A 24,185-nucleotide genomic window follows, 5' to 3' on the forward strand; every position below is an offset into this window, starting at 1 on the left:
CCCTCCCCCCTCCCGCAGTAAATTCGCCAAACACTTGAAAGAGGAGCTCTTTGGTGGATTCAGCTTTTAATTAATATCAGCGAGTAAAAATCAGATCCCAGGTAATAGATAAACATAAAACGTTTTTTTTTTTTCAAAATAAATAGTACTTATTATTTGCGGACTCAAGCTATAAAAGGCAACTGTAAATCGCGACCCTATAACTTCTTTACTGCTTGTCTTCATCGGGTAATGAAGTTGAAAAGTAACTCATTGCTGTTAATGTAGCATACTGAGCTGCTGTTGGCGTGTTTTAGCCCGCTTTTGTTGGTACATTATTGTTTGGACGAGTTGATACTGTTTTCCTACATAACTGCATGATTACTTATTGACTGACTGCTTTGCTGTTTGGTTTCAGGTATCCACCCTTCAGTAGTCTCAATTCCACTGAATCTATTGATATTATTTGCATAAGCCATTCACTTATTGCATTGTTTGACTATTTTTGGCCTGCTTCAGGAATTTCGATTAGACTTTCACTGATGTGGTTCCTTCCACAAGTCATCAACTGGTCTGGATAGAAAAGATGACTCATATGTATCTAGAGATCACGTCAGAAATCAGCAATGGTAACTGAATGTTATACTAGATAAATACCGATGTTACACAAACAACTTTGAAACAAATGCGGAATATCTTATCCGTCTACCCCAGATTCTGTTTAACTGTGTAATTCTGCTGAATATAGAAGATTTTCCGTTCGCTTATTGACTATCTGTACGGAATCAGAGCTTTGTTTGCATATTCCAGCCTAGACTTGTAATTGTTATCTTTGTCAATACTTCTATCATAATCATTACTATCATTATCACTATTAATTCTAAAATTATTTTTGTGATTTTTTTGGTGTTTTCTTTCTAGTTATTCTGATTGTATGCTGTTAGTGATTGAGCTGTTAGATAAGTAAACTTGTTTGGTCCATCATTTCCTCACATATATTTCAACACTCGTGCATGGCCACAGGTTAAATGTGACAGGATAAAACCGAACATATCTGGCTTTGACGTCAGTACCCATTGAATTTTTCACAACACTCCTTCCGTCGGAATTTCCTACAAACACCTGAAAATCAAGGAAAGAAATCTTAAACAGAAAAGACAAACGAAAAAAGGAAAAAAGAAACTATGTCTTTAAACAAAATAACAAAACAAAGAAACAAACACTCTTTCAGAGCTGCCCAGGTCGCAACACGGTATAAGAGAGATTGCAAACAATGTTTGTTTACTAAGGTTGATAAATATTGGATGGTCAATTTAAGATTACATAAATTTAATGTAGATGTTTTTCAAGCTCAATGATCTTACGCGAGAAACGAGAGTTAGATCGTTGACTTACTACTTAAATCCGCTCTTCTTTTAAGCAATCCGGTGTGAATTTTGATGCTTAAAATCTTTCCTATGAACCTCATCTCTCTCCTTCTTCTCATCGCTCCTTATCTTAGGTTATGGATCATATTAAGATAAAAATGTAACCGCAAAGTTAACATCGTTCTGTACCTTTTTAATATTTATTTCCTTGTAAGTGATCCAAGTTATTCCGTCCGCAGAAAGGCGTACTTTGTAACTGGTGACTCGAGCACCCCCTCCATATCCTTGTGTCGCCACGGCGCAAACAAGGTGCTCTGTGCCCATATCAACTTGAAGAAAGTCTGTTCTGTCAGATCTAGTATCAGGACACCACACTCCGAGTCCTCTCCCTTCATTCAATCGGCCATAGTATGGATATTCTTTATCACTGTTAGTGGTGCTCGCTGTCATTCTTGCGTCTGGTATTATGTTCCTGTCTGCCACACCAACAGGCTCACATTCTAAATAAATTGTTATTAAAGAAATAGGCAGTTACGCTTATATCTACCTGCATTGGTTTTTTTCTTCCCGATCTAGAACATTGATATAAATACTATAGACTTTGGGTACTACATATATTGAGATGGTTGAAAAGGATAGGAAAACTAACAACACTTACAAGCAGCGTAAATTCATGAACGTGAGGTGACCCATGCCATTTTTCTGCATTACCTTAATGCACTTTTAATTAATAGTCTACCAGCCTTTCTCTAAAAACTATTTATCACAATGCTGGGTAACGTTTTTGTGTAAATGTTAGACTTACATTTAAATTAGACAATTCAACTAGTAGATTGAGCGTCCCCAATCTCTTTAGTGCGTTAATACTGTTTAGTGTTTCACGTTCTTTCACCTCGTTTTCGACCTATCGGCATGTAATATCTGTTCTGGTCCTTGACAAAGTCCTCTGGTCTGGCCTCTTTAGTCCGATTGTTTAACTCACATATTGCAATGAACATGACTACATTATAGCTTTGACATCTGTCATCAACCAGACAAGCCTCTCTGCATTCCAGCGTGCCTGGTGGAAACTTAAACGTCTTAAAGGTGTGGTCCTTAAGCATCATTTGATAAATTGAGTATAGGTCTCCACCAGCTCTACACTGCTGACCGACAATGTCACGGAACATTTGAGAAATCAAAAACAGCGCGGTAAAAAATGAAGCCTGTCGACCAGTCATGTGAGGCATATCAGAACTAAAAAAACAAAAACAAAAAAAATTAACTTTAATAGCTAACACAATTACTGGTAACCCAGTAGTTTACATTGTGGGCTATAAAACAAATCATTCAAATAGAACATAAAATTGTTAAGAATCCCAACTGGCCGGAGGCAAACCAGTTGGCTATTTACAAGCATGGCCGAGGATTTGAACTCGGAGCCACCGAGAAACAAATTCAGGTAGTGGTCAGGGCGGGACTCGAACCCGGGAGCGACGGATTGCGAGTCCGACACGCTGACCACCGTTAAGTACCTGCAAAACAAGACGTTCAGCACATTTATTGAAAAATGTTTGATGAAAAGGGCGGATCGGAGTGTTAGACAAGTCAGAGGGGAGGTGAGAAAGCTGATGAAGTCCAAAAAAAAAAAAAATAAATAAAAAATATTTAAAATAAGCATGCTCAAGTATACTTAGCAAAGAAAATATCTTACAATGCAAGAGAGCTAAGGCAGACCTGCAGTTTTGACATTCCATACAAAATTAATGACTAGAGAATGAAAAAATCATCCACTCCAATATCTTTGTGGAAAAACTTCCAAAAAGCTCTCTAAGAACGTTTTCACCTTAAACTCCGCCCACTGCCTCTCTCCTCTTGTAATTCTTTTTGAAATGAAATGCAAACACAAATATGAGGAAAGCAAAAGCGTTGAGTAGTTTTCAGTTCACCTTCCTCTTGATATTTGGCGAAACATCATTTGGTCATCTATTTTAATTTACCTGTCATATTCCGGGATGGAAAAAAACTGCGTTATTAGGAAACTTCCACAAATAAGCAACGTTCGAACTTTGGTCATGCGTAAGCCACTCTCTGTAGGATAGGAAGAATGATAACCTGCCGCCGTGGAGGCAAATGTTTTCCCCTAATTATTCCTGACATGGTTTATTTTTTCGCATTCTCTGAAATGGCAATGTTTAAATCAAGATATGGATAAACTTAGACACATACCTGGTTAATAATACCCTTAGTTTCTTTTAACTGACTCTGGTTGATCTTCTTCTGCGGTGCGAAGCACTATCGCAGGTCGCTAATAGTCGACTGAAGCTGAAATGATTTCAATTCTTGCCCGTTCAACTGACTTCCGTTCCCCAGCTCGTTATGAATTAATTATGCCTTTCAGGACAGCCATCGCTCACACACTGAATAAAGAAACCGAAAATCCCAGAAATAGTCAGCTGTCTGTCAACTTATCCCAGAAGCGAAAGGAAGTCAGTATCGGTTCGCGGAATATGACTCTGCCGGACCTGAGAGAAATATCTTTGTTTTTGTTATCGGTGTACATACCCTCGCTATCACATTAACCAGATTTTTCCTTTTATTACGACTAAAGGTTGAAAATATCATTTTTTAAGACTGATTTTTGGTTGTTTGCGGCCAACGGTGAACCCCACTAAGCTCTCTCAACTGGGCACATTTTTGTCATGTTGAGATGGTGATACTTGGAACCAAGTGCAGATTTCGCCGTTGATCGTATTCTGCATTCAGGTCATCCTCATCTCATCAGTGGCATGTTTATCGGCTTCTTGGGAGCTAAATATTATCGAAAGTAGTTTTAATTGCAACACAGAGTTTGGCGTTTTCTATCAATTGAGAGTGTTGAATTAAAGGTGTTTAGCGGGTTATTGAGTGAAAAATATTTTCGAAAGCTATTTCACCTAGTTCGGTGGCCGAATATTTTAAAAATATTGTCTAAATGAAATTCAATCATTTTTTTTTTATGATTGAACGGATGGGTTCGTGTCTGTTTTCTAATGACTGGTACTTACTGTTATTCCACATCTCAAAACAGCACGATCATGCAGCAGAAGTGTTAAAAATAAATTTCAATTATGTGAAAAGGTTGATAGTTTATCTATCGTTCTAAAACAATTTTGATCGCTCGCTTTTACCATCAAAATTGACCAACAAGGGTAATTTCATATCAAACTGACTTTCACAAGGCGGTAGAATTTCAGTTCAAATGACACCTATCCCGAACGTCTTGGCTTAGTAGTTAAGACTCGAATATCGATCAGGTTTCTTTTAAATGCTTAATTAGAGAGGAGTTCTTTTCTGAGTTTAATTCTGACGATATATCCTTCAATTGGGTTTTTCCAAGCTCGATATAAAGTAAAAATGTCTCTCTGGACAGCATGAATGACTCACATACTGAATAAAGAAAATGAAGATCCTAAGAATAAGCAAATGTATTTGAATTCATCCTACGAACACGAAAAGGACTAGAAGACACTTTAAGGACCTGAGCCAAATGTCAACCGCACTACCCACAAGACACATGATACTCTGATATGTTGACGCTTTTAAAACGACACATTGTGAGAGAAAAAAATCACCCTCTTACGACTAACTTTAAAATCTAGGGAGGTGGTAGGGGAGATGCGCAAAAAGGTGAAATGTTGAAGTTAAGAGCTGACGGTAGTCAGTGCTCCGATGGAAGTGGCAATATGCCTTTTTTTCGGCGCAAAATTGTCTTTTCACTCTTGATCGAATGGGCTGATGGTTAGCATGCTCTTATTGGCTAGAAGCGAGATCAGAGCAAGGTATTTTACTCCCGTAATGACTACGAACGATTACGGATTGTGCAATTAAGGTTTACGCTCGTGTCTGTTTAAAATTTTAAACGCAATAAGTGATGTTAACATTTTTTTCTCTTTAACCATTTTATGAATCAAATACCAAAGAGCAAACATACATCAGTGTAAGGTTCTTATTCACTAAGAATTTATGTGAATTAAATCTAAATTCTGCAATAGGCGATTTGGGAACTAGCTACCAAACATATCATAGGAGGAACTACACAATTATAACTTATTAGACGCCACTGATGTCCACTTTCATGCTTAGAAGAACGAGGCAGAACACGAAAGGATGTATTGTGGTTCAATGAGATGTGAATAAGTGGCCACACACTTCAGAAATTCAATGTGGTTTTGTTGCGAGCCATCTGTAGTCATTTTGAGATCCCTGTAAAATTGAGAGGCAAAAGGCAGATCCTCGTGGACAAACTGTCCGACGTGATTAAGGATTGTCAGTGTGTTTCACAATAGACTTATGTAAACAATGTCCTATACAGTTGCTGAAAAAGTAGAACATGGTCTACAGATACAAACTACCTTTAGTTCCGATATCAAGCTCTGACGGCGTTGTTATAGTGTAATACTCAAAGCTTATGATATATGTGACATTAAATTTTTTCGTGCTCTACTCACTTAGAATTCAGAACTAAATCAGTGAAAGATAGTACCTAGTTTGAAGACATGTCAAGCAGTGTCCGATACACGATATAGGCATCGTACTGAGCCTTGCTCTTCAAGTCAAAATCATTTTTAACGAAAAAAGGGATAAGTGTGTTCAGCTTTTCGCAATCAGTGATGTTTTTTTTTTTTTTTTTATAAAAACGATTGAAAATTTACCAGAAGCAACACTTATAACATCTGTTCATACCAAGCATGTGTCAAAATTTTTATCGCGTTTGTAGCCGATTTCTCCGGCTATCGACAGGTTGCTGGTCTGTGGACACAATCGACGCTGAACCAAAAGAAGCAATCTCAGGAGAAATACTGAAGTTAGCCATGAAGCCGGGCTGCAAAGTGGGTAAGTTGTATTTATGACGAAATCTGCTCCAGTAGTTCGATTTTAGTGTAGGTGAAAAAATCGCGAATGCTCGTGATTCAAGCGGTCATAACTTTTGAAAAATCGAAAACGTACAGGGTTTTTTGCATGCTTTTGCCTATAAAGGTCTAAACTTAACGGCTGTGTAGGGTAAATTTGTCAACCAGGTCCCAAATCCCAAAACTTAACGTCTAAATCAAGGTTATTTACAGCCATCGGCCGATGGCGATTTACAGGGGTCAGAATATGCTAAAATTCGCCTTTTCAGATACATTGAGAGGGAAAATTCTAACTTTCTTGGCAAACCAGAAAGGTTTTTAAGCAATCTGATTTAAATTCGGTGGCTTAACTATGCGAATCAAATATTTTACAATGTTACAAAATATGCCTATTTTTCAATTTTCGAGACGTTGCCACGGTCCCTACGGACTGGGAAATAACTATGGCCCCCAACGCAGTCAGAAAATTATTTCGAATCAAATCAAACCTAATTTACTTCTTTCCTAAGTAAAGTCATTCTGTTGACAGAGTTTCAGGAAAAATTATTTCTGACGCGAAATCGACCGTTTGGAAATAAGAGACAGCCTGATATGGCGCGTTTTCAGGGTCAAAATTCAAATTCTCGTTGCACTTCACTCTGAATTCCGAATTCACATCACTGCACGACGATTGCATTCACAAAATAACCCTGTTATAGTATTTTAATCAAAAACAAGCCACCGTCTACGCTTTTGAAATAAAAAGTACACGTTTCAATTTCACAAAAAAGTTTTCCCGTATTAAACAAAGTAAACAATTTTAAAAAATATTCCCCCCTCCGACAGCTTTTACAATTTTCTAATGAAATATGAATGCACGCAGTTTTTATCTAGAATTTAAAATGTCTTTACACATTCTGCAATCGCGTACGTCGCTATACATTAATTCCGAATTTAGTAAATGTCTTTTGAATTGAATAAACGCGTTTGAATTGAACCTTTTTGCCAGGCGTTCCTGGCGGAATTCTGGATGGCCTGGTCGCTTGTTCAGAAGCGCATCTCTTACGAATACGCATGCCGCTTCTGCAACCACAGGGGACCATACAATATGTTTGTGAAGCCGACTGTTGTTTTATAGTGAATGTGCCAGATTTACCGTTTGCCTCACCTATGGTGATATATTGCTGACTATGTATATAAATCAGTGATAAATAAACGTTGAATTACTTTACCTGTGGTGTAAAGTCGTCCCTTTGCCTCAAAAAATTTTTTTTAGCGATTTTGAATGTCTGAGTTGTCGTTAATCTAACGATGAACAAGGTAGAGACAAAATTCCTTAACAAAAGCCTTTTCAAACCTCTTGTTTGGAAGCGTTACATAGACGACATCTCGCTATGGAGCACAAACAAAGCAACAATAGAACGTTTCATTGAAAAAGCAAGCAACCATCATCCAACAATAAAATTTACGGCTGAAATTTCCGATAAGGAAACAAGATTCCTGGACACCTAAATCTACAAAGGCGAGCGATTCGAAAAGGACGCAATTCTTGAAGTGCGTACCCATTTTAAACAAACTGAGACATTTCAGTATACACACTATAGTTCCTGTCACCCACAAGGAGTTAAAAAAGGCTTCATAAAAGGGGAGGCCCTCAGACTTCTCAGAACAAACTCCTCTCAAACGATATTCCAGGAGAAAATCGCAAATTTCAAAGCGCATTTGCTAAAGAGAGGCTACCCAGAGGACCTCATTAACACAACCCTCTCAGAGGTGAATTTCAAAAACTGGAAATTAGCTCTTCAACAGAAACCGAAGACGAACGAACGAATCTTGCCTTTTGTTACACAATACCAACCATCAGTGCCACACATAAAGCAAATTCTCATGAAAAACTGGCATTTAATAGATACACAACCACTACTGAACGAACTATATAAAAATCCGCCGCTCGCATCTTACAAAAGAGGGTGGTCGCTCAAAGACAAACTCGTGAGGGCTAAACTTTGAATAAGCTACTCTAAACACGCGCTGGGGAGTCGTGTAGGCCCGTCAACCCCATTTAACCCAGCGACAATTGCTGTAGCTGAAACAAAGCGTGATCAGCTACATCCTCGCTGACATCTTGGTGCAATCGTCGGGATAAATCCAAAAGAATGAGCCTTACGCTCTGTAAAAACTGCCATTGCTCCGTTGTAAAGGCTTTATTATCCGCAAGTTGTACCATCCACAACAACAACAACAACAAAAAAAATGCAAAAATACAACTATGAGCAGTTCAGAGTACGTTTTCGAGTGGTTGTTTTTAGACACGAGAGCCGCTGGTCAAAAAGCGTAGCTCTGAACAAGCGACAAGGCCATCCAGAATTCCGCCAGGAACGCCTGGCAAAAAGTATTCAATTCAAAACGCGTTTATTCAATTCAAAACGCATTTACTAAATTCAGAATTAATGTATAGCGACGTTCGCGATTGCACAATGTGTCAAGACATTTTAAATTCTAGAAAAAAATTGCGTGCATTTATATTTTATTAGAAACTTGTAAAATCTATCGGAGGGGGAATACTTTTGAAATTGTTTACTTTTTTTTAAAACGGGTAAACTTAGTTAAATCGAAAAATGTACTTTTTATTTCAAAAACGTAGACGATGGCTTGTTTTTGATTGAAATACTATAACAGGGTAATTTTGTGAATGCAATTGTCATGCAGTGATGTGAATTCGGAATTCAGAATGAAGTACAACAAGAATTTGAATTTTGACTCTGAAAACGTGCCATACTCTTAAGCTTGCAATTACGTTTCCATGATGGTTCAATTCTATAGCGACAAGTGTCGCAAACTGCACGCGGAAGACCATCGTCTGGTAGAACCTTTTGATTGAAAACTTCTTCAAATATTTTCATAAACTCGCCATTGAGATTTCTTTTTCTCTTAATGTTGATAAAAACGGAAGAGCATACTCGACAACGATTTGAAACATTTTCACCCGGGTTATTAATTATCGTAAAAAAAACCCTGAACTTTACCTAAACAACTAGCCGAAGGAGATTAGATTTTGGCGCGCACAGAAAGCTGCGTAAGCGCCAGTTGCTCGTCATACCTGCGTGGCCCGTGCGACGAAATAACTTCACGGAATTGGCAACGTTTCAGTCACAGTAAATTATACAAAAAGTCTAGAAATATTTAAGCTCACATCTCGTCTAACGTTTAAAGCAACACATAAACGCCTGCAACAATTTTGTTTTATACGAACCTCACAAACTTTTAAACACGTTCCCTTGTAATACTTGCGAAAGTATTCCGTATAGTTTCCGGTAAGATTTTTGCGGACAATCTGACCGATTTCTCTTAAATTGTGTGCTGAGACTGAAACTTTTCACCTCGAGCAATGCTCCGTCGCACGACCCAAACAAACATGGCGAGCAACGTAGCTTCTTGTATATGTCCGTGTCAAAACACACGAAAAGACTCTAAGGCACACCTTACTCTGATTGGGTAGAAAAAAAACAACGATTTTCTGGCACCAATCAGATGCCAGAACGACTGCGATCGTTTGGAACGAGTCATGTAAGACAATGTCTCCAGGGGCTCCTCGGCCCTAACTTGAAATCGACTCACAGCCCCTGGGTCTCCGAGGATGGCAAGTTTTCGTCACAAGGCCCTACTGGCTCATGAACTTCGCGAGATCTTCGCTTAGCGGAATACAAAAGTCCGCTTTAAATTTTGACGGCCTTGAATCAATGAAATTTACTATGGAGGTAATTAAACGACTGAAATAAAGGGGCACATTGTTGTACTGTTGGGGTTAACAATCGCGCAAACGAAGGAACTGTGAGTCTGATCAAGAACATTTATTCACTCTCTGCATCTCTGTCTTTCTTATTCAGCCCGGAGTACATGCTCTTAAAGGCACGTTGCGGCTTACGGCACAACGGACTATAGCAGGGTTAACATATTTTAAGATATTCGAAATGAACGACAAAAAACAACCAATTTGTAAGAACTAAAACGCACACTAAACCATCCCGGTGAGGACTCTAAGCAAGGTCAAGGTTATTGAAGAGCTAGGACCATACTGTAACTGACACTCCGTTACAGTTTGAAATACGTACCTTTTAATCTCGACGATTCACTTGTACATAACACACAGAAAAAATACAGAATTAACAATGCGAACTTAAACCCAACGAAACTAAAATACAACGAAAGGAATACGAGAAACTACAGGAAAATACAAACGAAAGCGTAACTACTTACAAGATCTGTACGGCACTCCGGAATAACAACGACTGAATGAAAATCACAACTACGATGTTATATAGCGGATAAAAGGCTAAAAACAATAGACTAAACAAGGCTACACAATACTCAAAGGCGATTGCATGAAACAACGCTGACAAACTTAATTTACATTTTGACAGCACGAAAAAATACAAACTAATAAATACAGAACTGAACTATCGAGACGAGAACTATTTACGCTAATTACAATTAACAAAGACGAACGACAGAACTGATAAGAAAAAATAATAATAATAATAATAATAATAACTCTCGTGGCTACATAGCCCCCCTAATGAACCACTAAAGTCCACAGTTCATTACTTAACGTAACTATTGTACGACGCGAGAGTAAGTTTATCCTTTTACAGTATGGATTTTCAATTCCATTGCATTCTTCTTAACAACAGGTTCAGTTTCTCTTTTTAAGCTCTGTTTTCTCCCTCTAAGAAACACAGTTTAGTCACTGGTCTTGTAAGAATTGTGGTAGCTGTTTGCACCTTGGCTGAGCGGACTTTCCCGTCTTTTCCCGTGAAAACTTCGGTTACTCGGCCTAACGGCCATCTTCCTCGATGAATGTTGTCATCTGCAATTAGTACCAGGTCTCCGTTCGCTAAGCAACGGCGAGGTTTGGTCCATTTTGCTCTCTCTTGGAGGGTTGGCAAATACTCCTTCAACCAGCGCTTCCAAAACAAATTGGCCATGTACTGGACTTGACGCCAGCGTCGCTTGCTGTACATTTCTTCTTTGTTGAAGACTCCAGGAGGCAAATTTGGGTTGGCTCTTAACAAGAGCAGATGGTTTGGCGTAAGAGGCTCCAGGTCCTTCGGGTCACTACTGACTGGAGTCAAAGGTCTGCCATTTAAGATCCCTTCAACTTCACTCATCAAGGTTCGGAGCATTTCTTCAGAGACGAGTTGTTGTCCTAGCAGTGCTCTCAGGATCTTGCGCACAGATCTGATCGTACGCTCCCAGGCCCCACCCATGTGTGAGGCTGTAGGGGGATTGAATTTCCATCTAATATTCTTCTGACGAAGAAAACTGTGGATTGATTCTTGATTTAAATCATTCAATGACTCGCGTAACTCTCTTTCCCCTGCTTGGAAGTTCGTCCCATTGTCACTGTATACGGTAACTGGACATCCTCGTAAGTTAATGAATCTTCGTAACGCATTAACGAATGAATCAGTGTCAAGCGAGTTCACGACCTCTATATGAACGGCTCTGACGACCAGGCAAGTAAACAAACACCCGAAACGTTTCACGTTCGAGCGACCTTGGCGTACATAAAAGGGACCAAAGTAATCCACGCCTACGTATGTGAATGGTGGGTCTCCTGACATTAGTCTTTCCCTTGGTAGGTCGGCCATCAACTGCTCTCCACGAACTGCACCAAGTTTCTTACACTGGAAACAGCCACTAATCACTCGACGCACAGCTGAACGCCCCTTGATTATCCAAGAGAATTGTCGTAAGCTGGACAGTACGTATTCTTGACCGAGGTGGCCAACCTTTTTGTGGTGCTGAGAAATGATCATATCCGTTACCTGATGACGATACGGCAGAATAATTGGATGTTTTGCGTCATAGTTGATTAAGGCATTTTCCAGTCTTCCTCCAACTCTTAGAATTCCAGTGTCGTCCAACAATGGATGAAGTTTGCGCATGTGAGCTGGTATCTTAAGATTCTTTAACTCGGAGGTAACTCCACGTGAAGGTTTCGATGAACTGATTGTCTGTATGGCTTGAATGACTTCCGGAAATGAAAGTTTTTGTACATGCTTGATAACTTCCCGTTCTGCGTTCTGTAATTCTTCCACGGACAGGAACTGGGATCCCTCTTTCAAACTGCTTTCAGGTGTGGAGTTAATGGATCTGCTACTGTGTCTTTCGATGAGCCACGTTCTGAACCTCAATAGCCAGGCCACAGCTCTTCGTAATCTGTCCCAAGATGAGTAATACTCTATCAACCTGGAGAGAACTTCGCTTCGATGACGTGTCAACGACTGGCCGTGAGAATGAGTTTCACGCTTGATTTCTGGATCATCATCTGAAGGTCCTGATCGGTGAATTGTAGGATCACACGGCCAGAACTCTTCTTTTTTCTTCAGAAACTCGGGACCACTCAGCCATTTACTGCTTGTACTCATTTCTTCCACCGTAAGACCTCTGGATACTTCGTCTGCCGGGTTGTCTTCGGAGCTAACATATCTCCACTGATGAGGCGCTGAATTTTCATGTATAACTGACAGCCGATTTGCAACAAACGTGTGGAAACGCTTTGACTGATTTCTGATGTACTGCAACACGCAGGTGGAGTCCGACCAAAATGTCGATTGGCTAATCGGAATATCCAGCTCTTCTCTAACGGTCTGATCTAACTGAATGGCTAAGACTGCAGCTGACAGTTCCAACCTTGGCACAGTCATAGGTCTCAAGTGAGCAAGGCGAGACTTCCCCATGAGAAACGCACAATGGATTCTTTCCTCGACATCCTCCAATCTGAGATAGGAGACTGCTCCATATGCGATTTGCGACGCGTCAGCAAAGTTGTGTAACTCAGCCATCTTCAAGTCTCCAAAGCAGGTTGGCTTAACGCATCTGTCTACTGTTATCCGAGAGAGACCGACCAACTGAGCCTTCCACTTCTCCCACCTTTCACCATCATTAGTGCTGATTGGATCATCCCATCCAAGTTTCTGCTTACAGAGCTCTTGTAACAATTTCTTAGCCGGGAGGATGATTGGCGCAACGAAACCAAGTGGATCATAAACGGAACTTGACAGGGAAAGTATACCGCGACGGGTGTTCGGTCTGTCTTTAAGAGCAACCTTAAATAGGAACTTGTCGCTCTCCATCTCCCAGTGGAGCCCCAACGTGCGTTGCATCGGTAGCTTGTCTTTGTCTAGGTCAAGGTCTAGTACCGGTTGATCTCTCTCAGATTGAGGGACTGTACTCAGAACTTCCAAACTGTTGCACGACCACTTTGTGAGTCGAAATCCGCCTTTGGAGAGCATTTCTCGGAGCTGATACACAACTTCGATAGCATTTTCAGCTGACTTTACCGATTTTAGGCAGTCATCAACATAGAAATTCCTTCTGACAGTCTTAACTATCTCTTCTGAGAATTCACCTTTGTTGTCTTCTGCTGTCTTTCTTAGCGCGAAGCTAGAACAACTTGGAGACGAGGTCGCGCCAAACAAATGGACCTCCATACGATGATCAACTGGTTCTTGGGTCAGATCTCCATCTGGCCACCAGAGGAATCTGAATGCATCTCGGTCACCTGGCACTACTCTGACCTGATGGAACATACATTCAATATCAGCAGACAACGCGACTTGTTCTTCCCGAAATCTCATTAGCACACCAACGATAGAATTTGTCAAATCTGGTCCAGTAAGGAGCTGATCGTTTAGAGACGTTCCTTTATGTTTTGCAGCGCAATCAAAAACCACTCGAGTCTTTCCAGGTTTGTTCAGCACTGGGTGGTGGGGTAGATACCAAATAGGCTTGTTCTTTACATGAATTTCATTAAGTGGCACTCGTGAAGCGTGACCTTTGGTAAGATACTGTTCCATGGTGTTCTTGTAATTTTTCAGAAGCTCACCATCTTGCATGAACCTGCCTTTTAGCGCCAGTAGCCTCTTTTCTGCCATGCAGCGATTATAAGGCAAGACTGGTGGGTAGTTTCTCCAAGGAAGCGCAATTTGGTAATGACCATGCTCAAGTTTCACAGATTGTTCCATAACTTCAAGGGCTCTCTTGTCTTCCACTGACATGCCAAGCTTGGATTGGGGAACAACTCCATAATTCTCCACTTCCCAGAACCTTTCTAGCTGGTGCATAAGACAATCATTCTTTTCTCCCACGGCCTCCGCTGATCCAACAAAATTAACGTTAAGATGGCATTCTCCGCCAACGTTCTTATGCATAGGGCCCATGAGTGTCCAGCCAAGTGGCGTGCGTATGGCGTATGGCTCTCCCTTGTTACCACGTCTCTCCTCCAACACCCAAAAGGCATCAGGGACGTTGGTGCCTATAATCAATCGAACTTCCTTCTCACTAGTACTTGGCAGCTTGATGTCTCTAAGGTGAGGCCACTGCTTTAGATCTTGTTCTGATGGAATACTGCGGCCGGAAGCATTCAATTTATCAACTGTCCAAAGTCTAACAACGTCAACTCTGTCACTTCCATCAAGTGGTTCAACAACTAGGCTTAATTCGTGACCAACTCTTGGGCTATCCTCTTTCTCTTGAGTTGTCAAATAAAACGTTTTCTGGCGTCCATGCAATCCAAGATCCATGGCTAACTTCTTGTCACACAAGGAGATGTCTGATCCACCGTCTAGAAGGGCATAGGTTTCTATGGTCTTGTTGGCGTCATCATGACTTCGCACCTTTACAGGAACTACTCTCAGGCACACCTTTCCTTCTCCAGCTGAGGTACTATTAGTCTGTCCACTTTGAAACGGGGCACCGCCTTCAGCTTGAGTTCCTTTATCAGCCACTCTGTCGCTACCTTCCACTGCTGGTGGTGGAGATGGTGGATGAAGTAAGGTGTGATGTCTCCTCTTACATCCTGGGACTTCACAAGCACCCTTTGCTAAACATCCAACTCCTATGTGGCCATATTTAAAGCAATTGAAACAGAGCTGAGCTTTCTTCATTATCTCCAGGCGCTCTTCGAAGCTCTTGTCCTTGAAACACCTGCACCTCGCTAACGAATGATCACCATTGCACGATGGACACTTCATGAAAGAAGCTGGCTTGCAAAAAGGGGGTAGACTCTGTCTGCCACCGGATTTGGTCTCTTGAGTGTTAAATGTGCTGACGCGTTCTCCAGTTAATGTAGCACTCCTCGACTTAGGTTTTCGCCTTTCATTTTCCGATCTGTCGCGCGCGATGTCCACCACACAACCGAACACGGGGTTATTTGCTACTCTGGCTTTGACTTTAACAAATTCAGCGATGTGACTGATGTTCGTTCTTTGGCCCGTTTGCTGGATTTGGTCTGCAACTTCAACAAACTTGGTGCGGAGATGATATGGTAATCTCTGAACAATTCTTCTTAGGTTGTCTGCACTGTTTATTTCATCTAGATATCCAATGGATTCTAACGTATTTTCACAGTCCTTCAATTTGTCTGCAAAGGCAAGCAATCCCGCGCGATCCCCTGGTTTCAGAGGGGGTCCTTCTGTTAACCTGGTTACGTACTTTGAGGCAATTGTGAAGGGGTGACCAAAACGTTCTTGAAGCAGTTCTCTTGCCCTTTGATATCCAAGGGATGGATCCATTACTAAGCAACATTTGATGGTATCGTTTGCTGCTCCAGAAGTGTACTGAAGAAGGTACATGAGTTTCTCGCTTTCACTGGCTGCATTGTTCACGATACTGGTTTCAAATGATTTGATAAAGTTCCAGTATTCCAGAGGATCACCATCAAACACTGTCAATTTCTTTTTAGGCAACGCAAATCCTTGCCTCATAGCTAAAGCCACACTATCCATAACTCCTCCACGCAAAACAGAACCTATCGCCTCTGGATGTGCAAAGGCGGCAGTAGGTCCGGCTGACCAACTCTTATACTCCTGCGCATTAGATTTCAGCCGCAACGGAAGGTCTTGAGAACCAACGTTGCGTTCAACACGAGAATTAGAATATTCCTGATCAGGCGCATGTGCAGCTCCTACATCAACTCCTTCCCTAGACGGCTTCAGATTTTCAAAAACGTTCGGTAACTTGGCTAAATCGACTAGCTCGTCATCCTGAAGTAACTTTATTTGAAGTTCAGTTTTCCTAATTTCAAACTGCACATCCAAAAGCTCTAACTCTAGCTTCGTTTCTTCTTCCTGACGTAGTAATTCTTGCCTTTTCTTCAGCTGGTACAACTTCAGTTGCGCTATTGCCTGATTCGCTTTAAGCTGTCTGATAGATAGTCTAGATGAATGCGAACTTTGCGAAGAATTAGCGGTACTTACACAGTCTTCAACTGGTATCTCATTTTCCTCGCGTGCTCCAGCGTTTAATCCCACCTCCTGGATCCATCGCTCTATTCCCGAAACAAAATCCATTTTTCGACGGAAATGTTCCTTGAAATAACGTGCCTCGCTTCCCCACACTTCCATATCTCCATCCAAAGTTGAGATGTATTCGTAGTGCACCTGTTCGAAGCGAGAAAAAGCTTCATCAATCTCCAGTAACTTCTGTTTAACTTCATCGACATTTTTCGGATCACTCAGCAGAACTTCCGTAGCACGGTACAACATCGTTACTCTGGATAAACACCCTGACCTCGAATTCTTCTTTCGCACACTTTCGAGGGCTTCTTCTGAGTGAGCTCGGCGTCTTCTCCGACCTTCAATTCCGGACAACATGTCATCCACTTCAGATCTTTGAATGCATGTAACTGACACTCCGTTACAGTTTGAAATACGTACCTTTTAATCTCGACGATTCACTTGTACATAACACACAGAAAAAATACAGAATTAACAATGCGAACTTAAACCCAACGAAACTAAAATACAACGAAAGGAATACGAGAAACTACAGGAAAATACAAACGAAAGCGTAACTACTTACAAGATCTGTACGGCACTCCGGAATAACAACGACTGAATGAAAATCACAACTACGATGTTATATAGCGGATAAAAGGCTAAAAACAATAGACTAAACAAGGCTACACAATACTCAAAGGCGATTGCATGAAACAACGCTGACAAACTTAATTTACATTTTGACAGCACGAAAAAATACAAACTAATAAATACAGAACTGAACTATCGAGACGAGAACTATTTACGCTAATTACAATTAACAAAGACGAACGACAGAACTGATAAGAAAAAATAATAATAATAATAATAATAATAACTCTCGTGGCTACACATACTATGAAGTTATATTGCGCAAAGCGTTATGCGGCTTTAACTAGAAGACTGGAACTGAATTCTCGACTGTAATAGTTATCGGCAGACAGTTGGGTTCATTTTTGTTTATAAAACAAAAGATAAATTAATAAATAAAATGTTATTTATGGATGCGTTTTATCAATGTTAATTTCTCTAAAAATTTTGCAATAGTTTTGGTCAATTGATCACAAGACTTTTTGTCCCATCGTCCGGTCAGTAATCATACACGAGAATAGCAATAGTTACCTTGTAGCGGGCAGTGCCCTTGGTCGATATGAAGCTAGTCCTGTGTTCGAACTGGCTACCTTGGCGGGCAGGATGGGCTCGGGATTGCCCGCTTTGATCCCGCGCAAGAAAAACATTCGTGTAGTGGACTTAACAAAGATCGTAATTTTTCGAAAAATCAGCGGAAGAAGACAGTCAAAACGAAAAACGTAAACGACTCTCGTGGTTTCATTGTGCTCTTTTGCGTTTTTACGGACCTCGACTTCGGCTTGGTCAATAAAGGCAAAAACTTAACTCGGTCGATATCTAGCGATCTTGAACCCACGCTTGGTCAGTGAAACAATAATGGCGGATAGACATGTGATATGTTACTCTTCGATATTTTATCTTCTAATGTGTCTTCTTAGCCTTCATTTGAGTGGAAAATCCTTGAACTCTACTTCTAAAGGTATTGGCTATGACCTTACAACGTTGATTGTGACCAGGGATGTCTCGACGCCAAGGATTGAATCCATCTTTTTGCATCCAAAGAAGTCAGCAAAAGCAAGTGCCATGGCGTCGCACACAAAGTTATTATTATTATTACTATTATTATTATTATTATTATTATTATTATTATTATTATCATTATTGGCGACTGGCATCTTGCGTTTTTGGCCTTGCAGCAAATCTAGTTATTCTATCCAATGATGTCTCCCTAAATCCAGGTCCTGCTGGACCTTTGCCGCAGGTTACACCAAGCAGCCTAAGTGATGAGTCTTTTTCGCTTGATGGAAGTACGCTGTCGAGTTCGCATATTGGTTTGTATGACACCTTTGACTCTTCGGTGGAATTAGACCACTGCGAGTTGTATCCTCTCTTTGATCTCGGTTTGGATGATAAAGGTTTAAGGATTGGTCACTGGAACGTTAATCGCTTAACTTCAACAAAGTTTGATCAGATCAGAATATCGAAAGATGGTGGTGGTGTATTGGCCTTTGTCAATCAAGATCTGCGTGTAAAACGTAGGGCTGACTTGGGGAATGCTCACTTAGGGATTATTTGGCTGTTGGTTTTCCTTTCAAGTCAAAAAGGTCTCTGTTTATTTCAGGAATTTACCGTCGAAGTCCGCCTTCGTACTCTTCGGCTGACGATACTTGCTTAGAGCCAAACATTGAACAGGCCTATCACCTGAACAAAGAAACGATCTCACTGGGCGATTTCAACATCGACGCACTCGATCGGTCAAAATTTGAAAAACAACATTTTTTGCAAGGGTTTGAAGACTATGAATTTTAATCAACTCATAAACGTACCAACACGACCAATTAGCGGAACCTGTCTGGATCACATTTTTCCAATCAGCCCCAAAGGATACAGAGTATCACTTGTCCAGTAATTGGTCTTTCTGATCATTTTCCTGTGTTTGCGGTAAGAAAGTATAACAATGCACATGAGCGTTGTATTCGTAACGCGTCAAAGGGCAGCACCTTTATTCGATATCGCAACATGAAAAGGTTTGATGAGGAACAATTCAAGTTAACTCTTCAGCACACCCCCTGGGATACTGTCTTTGTTTTTGACGAAATAGACGACATGCTGGAATCTTGGGAGAGTTTATTCAATAACGCGGTTGATCAACATTGTCCGTGGAGAAATAAGTGGGTAGCACTTGTCCATCAAACACCTTGGATGTCTAATGCTATTATTGATCAGTTGAGGCTGAGGGACACCTTGTTGAAAAAATCTAAGCGTTCAAACAATCCTGACGATTAGGCTGGATACAAGAAGGTCAGGAATAAAGCAGTTGGCATGCTAAAGAGTGGTAAATGAAAGTATTATGCCTCAAAACTTGAGAATAATAAAAACAATGCCAAAGAAATGTGGAAAACAATCAAATCAATTTCTGAATTGAGCAAACAGTCTTAGCGTTTAAACAACCTTAAAGTTGGTGGGTGTCTCTTAGAGGACAATGAAAAAGTTGCTTCTGAGTTTAATGCTCATTTTACATCTATTGCAGATCAGCATCGGTCACTACTTCCTCAATCTAATTTTGAAATATCTAAACTTCAAAACTTTTTCATCTCAAGAAAGGACGCTAGCACCACTTTCTCCATACCACCTATCACAGAGAGCAAGATCATCGATTGTCTCAAGAACATTAGCTCAAACAAGGCCTGTGGTATTGATAATATCAGACGAGTGCGCGAATGCTGAAAGTAGCAGCTCTTATTATTGCTCCGATCCATCCATTGCTATACTAATTAATTATTCCTTCGTAACATCAGTTTTTCGTCAGCGCTGGAAGACTGCAAAAGTCACTCCGTTATTTAAAGGTGGGGGTCCAGAAAACGTAAAAAACTATCGTCCGATATCAGTGTTGCCAGTACTTTCCGAGGTGATTGAGAGGCATGTACACGACTCACGTTATATTTATTTGAGTGTCAATAATTTAACTTATTCTAAGCATGTCTGGCTTTTGTAAGCGTCACAGTACTGAAACTGCTCTTATTGGAATTATCGACGAACTGCTGTTCAACCTTAGCAATGATCACGTTAGTGGTATGGTTTTAATTGATTTTTGCAAGGCTTTCGACATGGTTGATCACTCGATTCTATTGCAAAAACTTCAAGCATGTGGGCTTGACAACAGATCATTAATTAATCTGGTTTCGATCATATCTGAATGAAAGGCGCCAGTTGGTGTCTATGGGTAACATTGAATCCCCAACTGCTTGTGTTCGTCATGGCGTACCTAAGGGCTCAATTCTGGGTCCCTTGCTTTTCATCGCCTTTATTAACGATCTTCCACTATATGTGAGCTCGGCTCAAATTGACCTATACGCAGACGACACGACATTAACATCCGCTGCTAACTTTGACTCCGTTGATGTTCTTCAAAGTTCACTGACTACAGCAATTTCTGAGGTCGACCAATGGGCAACAGCTAATAAACTTCCTCTCAATGAGAGCGGGACAAAAGTGCTTACCATTACTGGCAAGCGACTTTCTAACAGAATTAACCATGATCTTGGAAAACAATGGTCAATGGAAAACAACTCGAGAATGTTGGTTAAGCATTTATCCCACATGTGGAGAATTGAGTAAAAAGCTCTCGCAGCGGATAGGCATTTTAAAGAGTCTTAAACATTGTCTACCTCTAAAACATCGACTTATTTTCTATAACACCATTATAAGACCGGTAATTGATTATGTAAATGTGGTTTGGACGACCTGTGATAAACATTGCCTTAAGCGTGTGCTAAAGTTGCAGAAGAGGGCTGCTAGAGTTATTCAAGACGCCGATTGTCAAGCCTCCTCCGTCAAACTGTTCAGTAAACTAAACTGGATGCCCTTTTTCGAACAGGCTAAACTAACTAAATGCTGTATAATATACAAGCGTGTACAGAGGCATGTACCTACCTATCTTAAAAGTTTACTTAAGTTTACTAGCGACACTCATTCACGGCAGACTAGGTATGCCAACTTCAATATTGCTCACCCTGTTATCAAACGTAAAACTGAAGGAGGAAAAACATCGACTGTGACTGCCTGTCAAGCCTGGAACAGCTTGCCGCTATCCATGCGGAAAATAGCGTCGCTAAATTCTATTATGAACTCTCTTTGAAAAAAAAATTTTTGAAGAGCAGCAGCATTTTGTTCTGTGATTAGGTCGTACTTTTATACTATTAATTGATTTTTATCTCTTATCTCTTGTATTTTATTCGTTATATTATCTCATAGTTATGCCATAGTTTTTAACATCCGTATTGTACATAATTTTAGAGGGCCACGGGTTTGTTAGTATTTTTATACTATTTTAGTGCTACCCTCTTTAAATAAATTCTTTACTTACTTACTTAGTAACGCATACATCACACTCTTGCTTGAAGTGGTCCGATTTTCTTAATTACTCGTCTAATTCGCAGATCGAATTGGACTCCGCCCGCTTCTATAGCCATTATTTATAGCTGCCGATCAAATCAACTTTTCATTCATCAATATTTTCAAACCTTTTCAACATTCGATTCCTTGTAAGTTGTCCAAGTTACACCGTCTGTGGATATATGCAATTTGTAGCTGGCGGTCCATTCACCACTATAGCTCCGTGCTCCCTGCGTAGCAACAGCACATAAGGACAGCACCGCACCCATATCAACTTGAAGATAGTCTGTTCTGTCAAATTTAGTCTTAGCACACCAACCCCCATATCCCCTGGTTTCATTCAGTCGGCCGTAGTATGGATGATAGTCTGTACTAAAGAATGTGCTGGCTTTCAGAGCGGCATCTGGAATTTTATTTTTGTCCACCACACCGACGGGCCCACATTCTAAATGATAGTTAATGGAAAAAATGTTAAAGCCTATGCGCATGGCTTCTTAAAACCTGCTTTTATTGTTTTGCATTGGTTTTAGAAAGGTTTAATTAACCAGCACAGACTTTAGGTTCGGATCAAGCTGTGATGGATTTTAAAAATAAAAATAAAGAAAATAATAATGATAATAATAATAATAGTAATTGTAATAATGATAGTAATGATAGTAGTAATGATAATAACAATAATTATAATGATAATAGTAATAGTAAGAAAAATAATAATGATTTTAATAATAAGAAGAATAGTAGGTATATTCCCTATTATTGTTCCTGATGCTCGCTGTTATTCTTGCGTCCAGATTCATTGCAATTGAGGAGGATGATTTACACAAAGGTTACAGCTGACATGCATTAGTTGAGCCTCATACGTCTTACAGCCATTGCGAAAGGAAAGAAAAATTGATAAATCATTTTCTTAGAACCACAACCGTAATTAAAAAATTCCAAACATGGCAAATCCCCTGCCGCTCACAACTATTTGGATTTTTGTTACGTCATGAAAAAATCTATGAATCACCGTCCAGTGACAAAATATCAAATTAAGCCATTCCTTACCTTTCGCAACAGTCACGATCAGTTGCATTAAAGAAGACGTTTTAAACAATCCTTGTGAGGTGGCTGTACAAATGTATATACCCGAGTCTTCGTCCTTAACATTCCACATCTGAAGTGTTCCATTCGCTCTAACTTGTGATCTTCCAACTGGCAGCTCACTGTTATCTTTAACCCACGTGATTATCGGTTGAGGGTCACCAGTAGCCTGACAAGGGACTGAAATGTTTTCGCCTTTTCCTACATCAAGCTGTGCAGGTGGATTGATTGTAAAACGGGGCAGATCTAAGACACCAAGATTTGTCAAAGCTGAGTCATGCCCCAGGATATTGGAGGCTTTGCATTCGTACAAACCAGAATCCCTTTTCTGAGCACGGATAATCAACAACTGTCCGTCTTTCATAACAGTTCTGGAATGTGCGAGTTCACCGCGCATTCTAGACCATGTGATGACTGCCGAAGGAAAACTGGTCACGTGACATTTTGGTAACGTGACGTTCTTGCCCTTTTCAACATAAGTCGGGCCAAAGGAGAGAGAAACTTTAGGTTTACCTGTAGATGAATGGAATGATCATCGTTACGTAAATTGGTATCTAGTAAATTGCTTGTCAGGCTCTTATTAAGCGAAGGTCCGCATAAGAGATGGGTATAAAACAATAGACCCGATCCAGAAACGGCAGTTAAGCATCAAAGCTTTAGTACCTTCACCAAATCAAAATATTTGAGGCTCGTTGGCTGTTTACAGCTTAGCCGCGAAATCTAAGTTTTTAAATACATGAAAAAGGATAGCAAAGGCATTTTTGATGGTTTTGACGATATCTATCTCTTAGCAATGTTAAAAACTACATGACAGTCGAACGAAAGACTCTTTCAAAATGGAGAAGATTGTTTTTTTACATCTCTGTTACACATTTAAATAACTATTAGACACCTCGCGGTGAGTCACTCTCATAATGATTGTTCTTTGACACGAATCTATTGATAGTGGCAAAATCCGATCCGATCAGAAAGGAACGTAACAGGGTTGCATTTCCAAACTAATAAAGAAAATATGAAAACAAGGATTGTTGTAAACTGCTCTTAGAATGAACCGTCTGATCAAAAGCTCACGTTCGAATGTATTTATGGTATGCAGAAGATAAGCGTCCTCTGTTTTGATGTTCAAACTACCATTTATTTATTTATTCATTTATTTCTATATTATAATTCCCAAAGGTTTCCCAACACTGTCTCTAACAGACTCAAAAGTTTAAGAAGGAAAAAAGATTCCCCTGCGTTGAACTCCAGTCCACGTGCTTAGGTTGTATCAAGTTCGGGACCGGAAAAACAGTTTGATTCAATGCGGCAAGAGCCTCAGGCCATTGATTCTCAGCATAAGTGCGTTCCGTATTACCTTTAAAAGCATCATTTACGTCTTTATAACGGTGAAAATATGATACAAACACCACAGAAACCTCAAAGAAAAATTGCAATCCAATATGGCGGACGAAAGTGAAGATATCCTTTCTACGATTTGAGCCAGTTCCCCATATCCCATGGTAACAACACTTGGCATCTACAATGTTGACGACACTAGTAACGAAATGAGCACTTGAATAGTAAAAACAATCATTTCATTTGCTATTTTTTTCCCAGATTTCGACTTTAAGCCGATCAAT

General features: G+C 40.2%; 3 protein-coding genes and 1 pseudogene across 4 annotated transcripts in view; 1 reads left to right on the forward strand and 3 right to left on the reverse strand.

Annotated features, from left to right (window-relative positions):
- Positions 1-56: 56 nt before the first annotated feature.
- LOC111342613 (lactadherin-like) lies at positions 57-3,671 on the reverse strand. The gene is made up of 4 exons (XM_088730464.1): positions 3,555-3,671; positions 2,239-2,582; positions 1,536-1,846; positions 57-1,101 (listed from the first exon to the last, which is right to left on the reverse strand). Exons 2-4 carry the CDS (start codon positions 2,573-2,575, stop codon positions 961-963), a joined length of 789 nt encoding a protein of 262 aa, XP_088586590.1. The 5' UTR covers positions 2,576-2,582; positions 3,555-3,671; the 3' UTR covers positions 57-960.
- The window catches only part of LOC111344378 (peroxidasin), a 24,792-nt gene continuing 4,228 nt past the window's right edge, over positions 3,622-24,185 (reverse strand). Inside the window, exons 3-5 of one of the 2 annotated variants that reach the window (XM_022951604.2) lie at positions 22,531-23,079; positions 21,612-21,928; positions 3,622-3,745 (exon numbers count right to left, since the gene is read on the reverse strand). In XM_022951604.2, coding sequence (XP_022807339.2) covers positions 3,710-3,745; positions 21,612-21,928; positions 22,531-23,079 — 902 coding nt within the window. In that variant the 3' untranslated portion in view covers positions 3,622-3,709. Of the gene's footprint in view, positions 3,746-16,897; positions 19,019-21,611; positions 21,929-22,530; positions 23,080-24,185 lie in introns of those variants that run through there. The other variant, XM_088730446.1, reaches the window with a different exon arrangement.
- LOC148724463 (uncharacterized) lies at positions 6,056-9,018 on the forward strand (annotated as a pseudogene).
- On the reverse strand, positions 10,033-16,854 carry LOC148724464 (uncharacterized). Its single transcript, XM_088730441.1, has one exon. The coding sequence runs from the start codon at positions 16,852-16,854 to the stop codon at positions 10,903-10,905; it is 5,952 nt and encodes a 1,983-aa protein (XP_088586567.1). The 3' UTR covers positions 10,033-10,902.

The sequence above is a fragment of the Stylophora pistillata genome, chromosome 8 (assembly GCF_964205215.1).
Source record: "Stylophora pistillata chromosome 8, jaStyPist1.2, whole genome shotgun sequence".
Taxonomy (NCBI): domain Eukaryota; kingdom Metazoa; phylum Cnidaria; class Anthozoa; order Scleractinia; family Pocilloporidae; genus Stylophora; species Stylophora pistillata.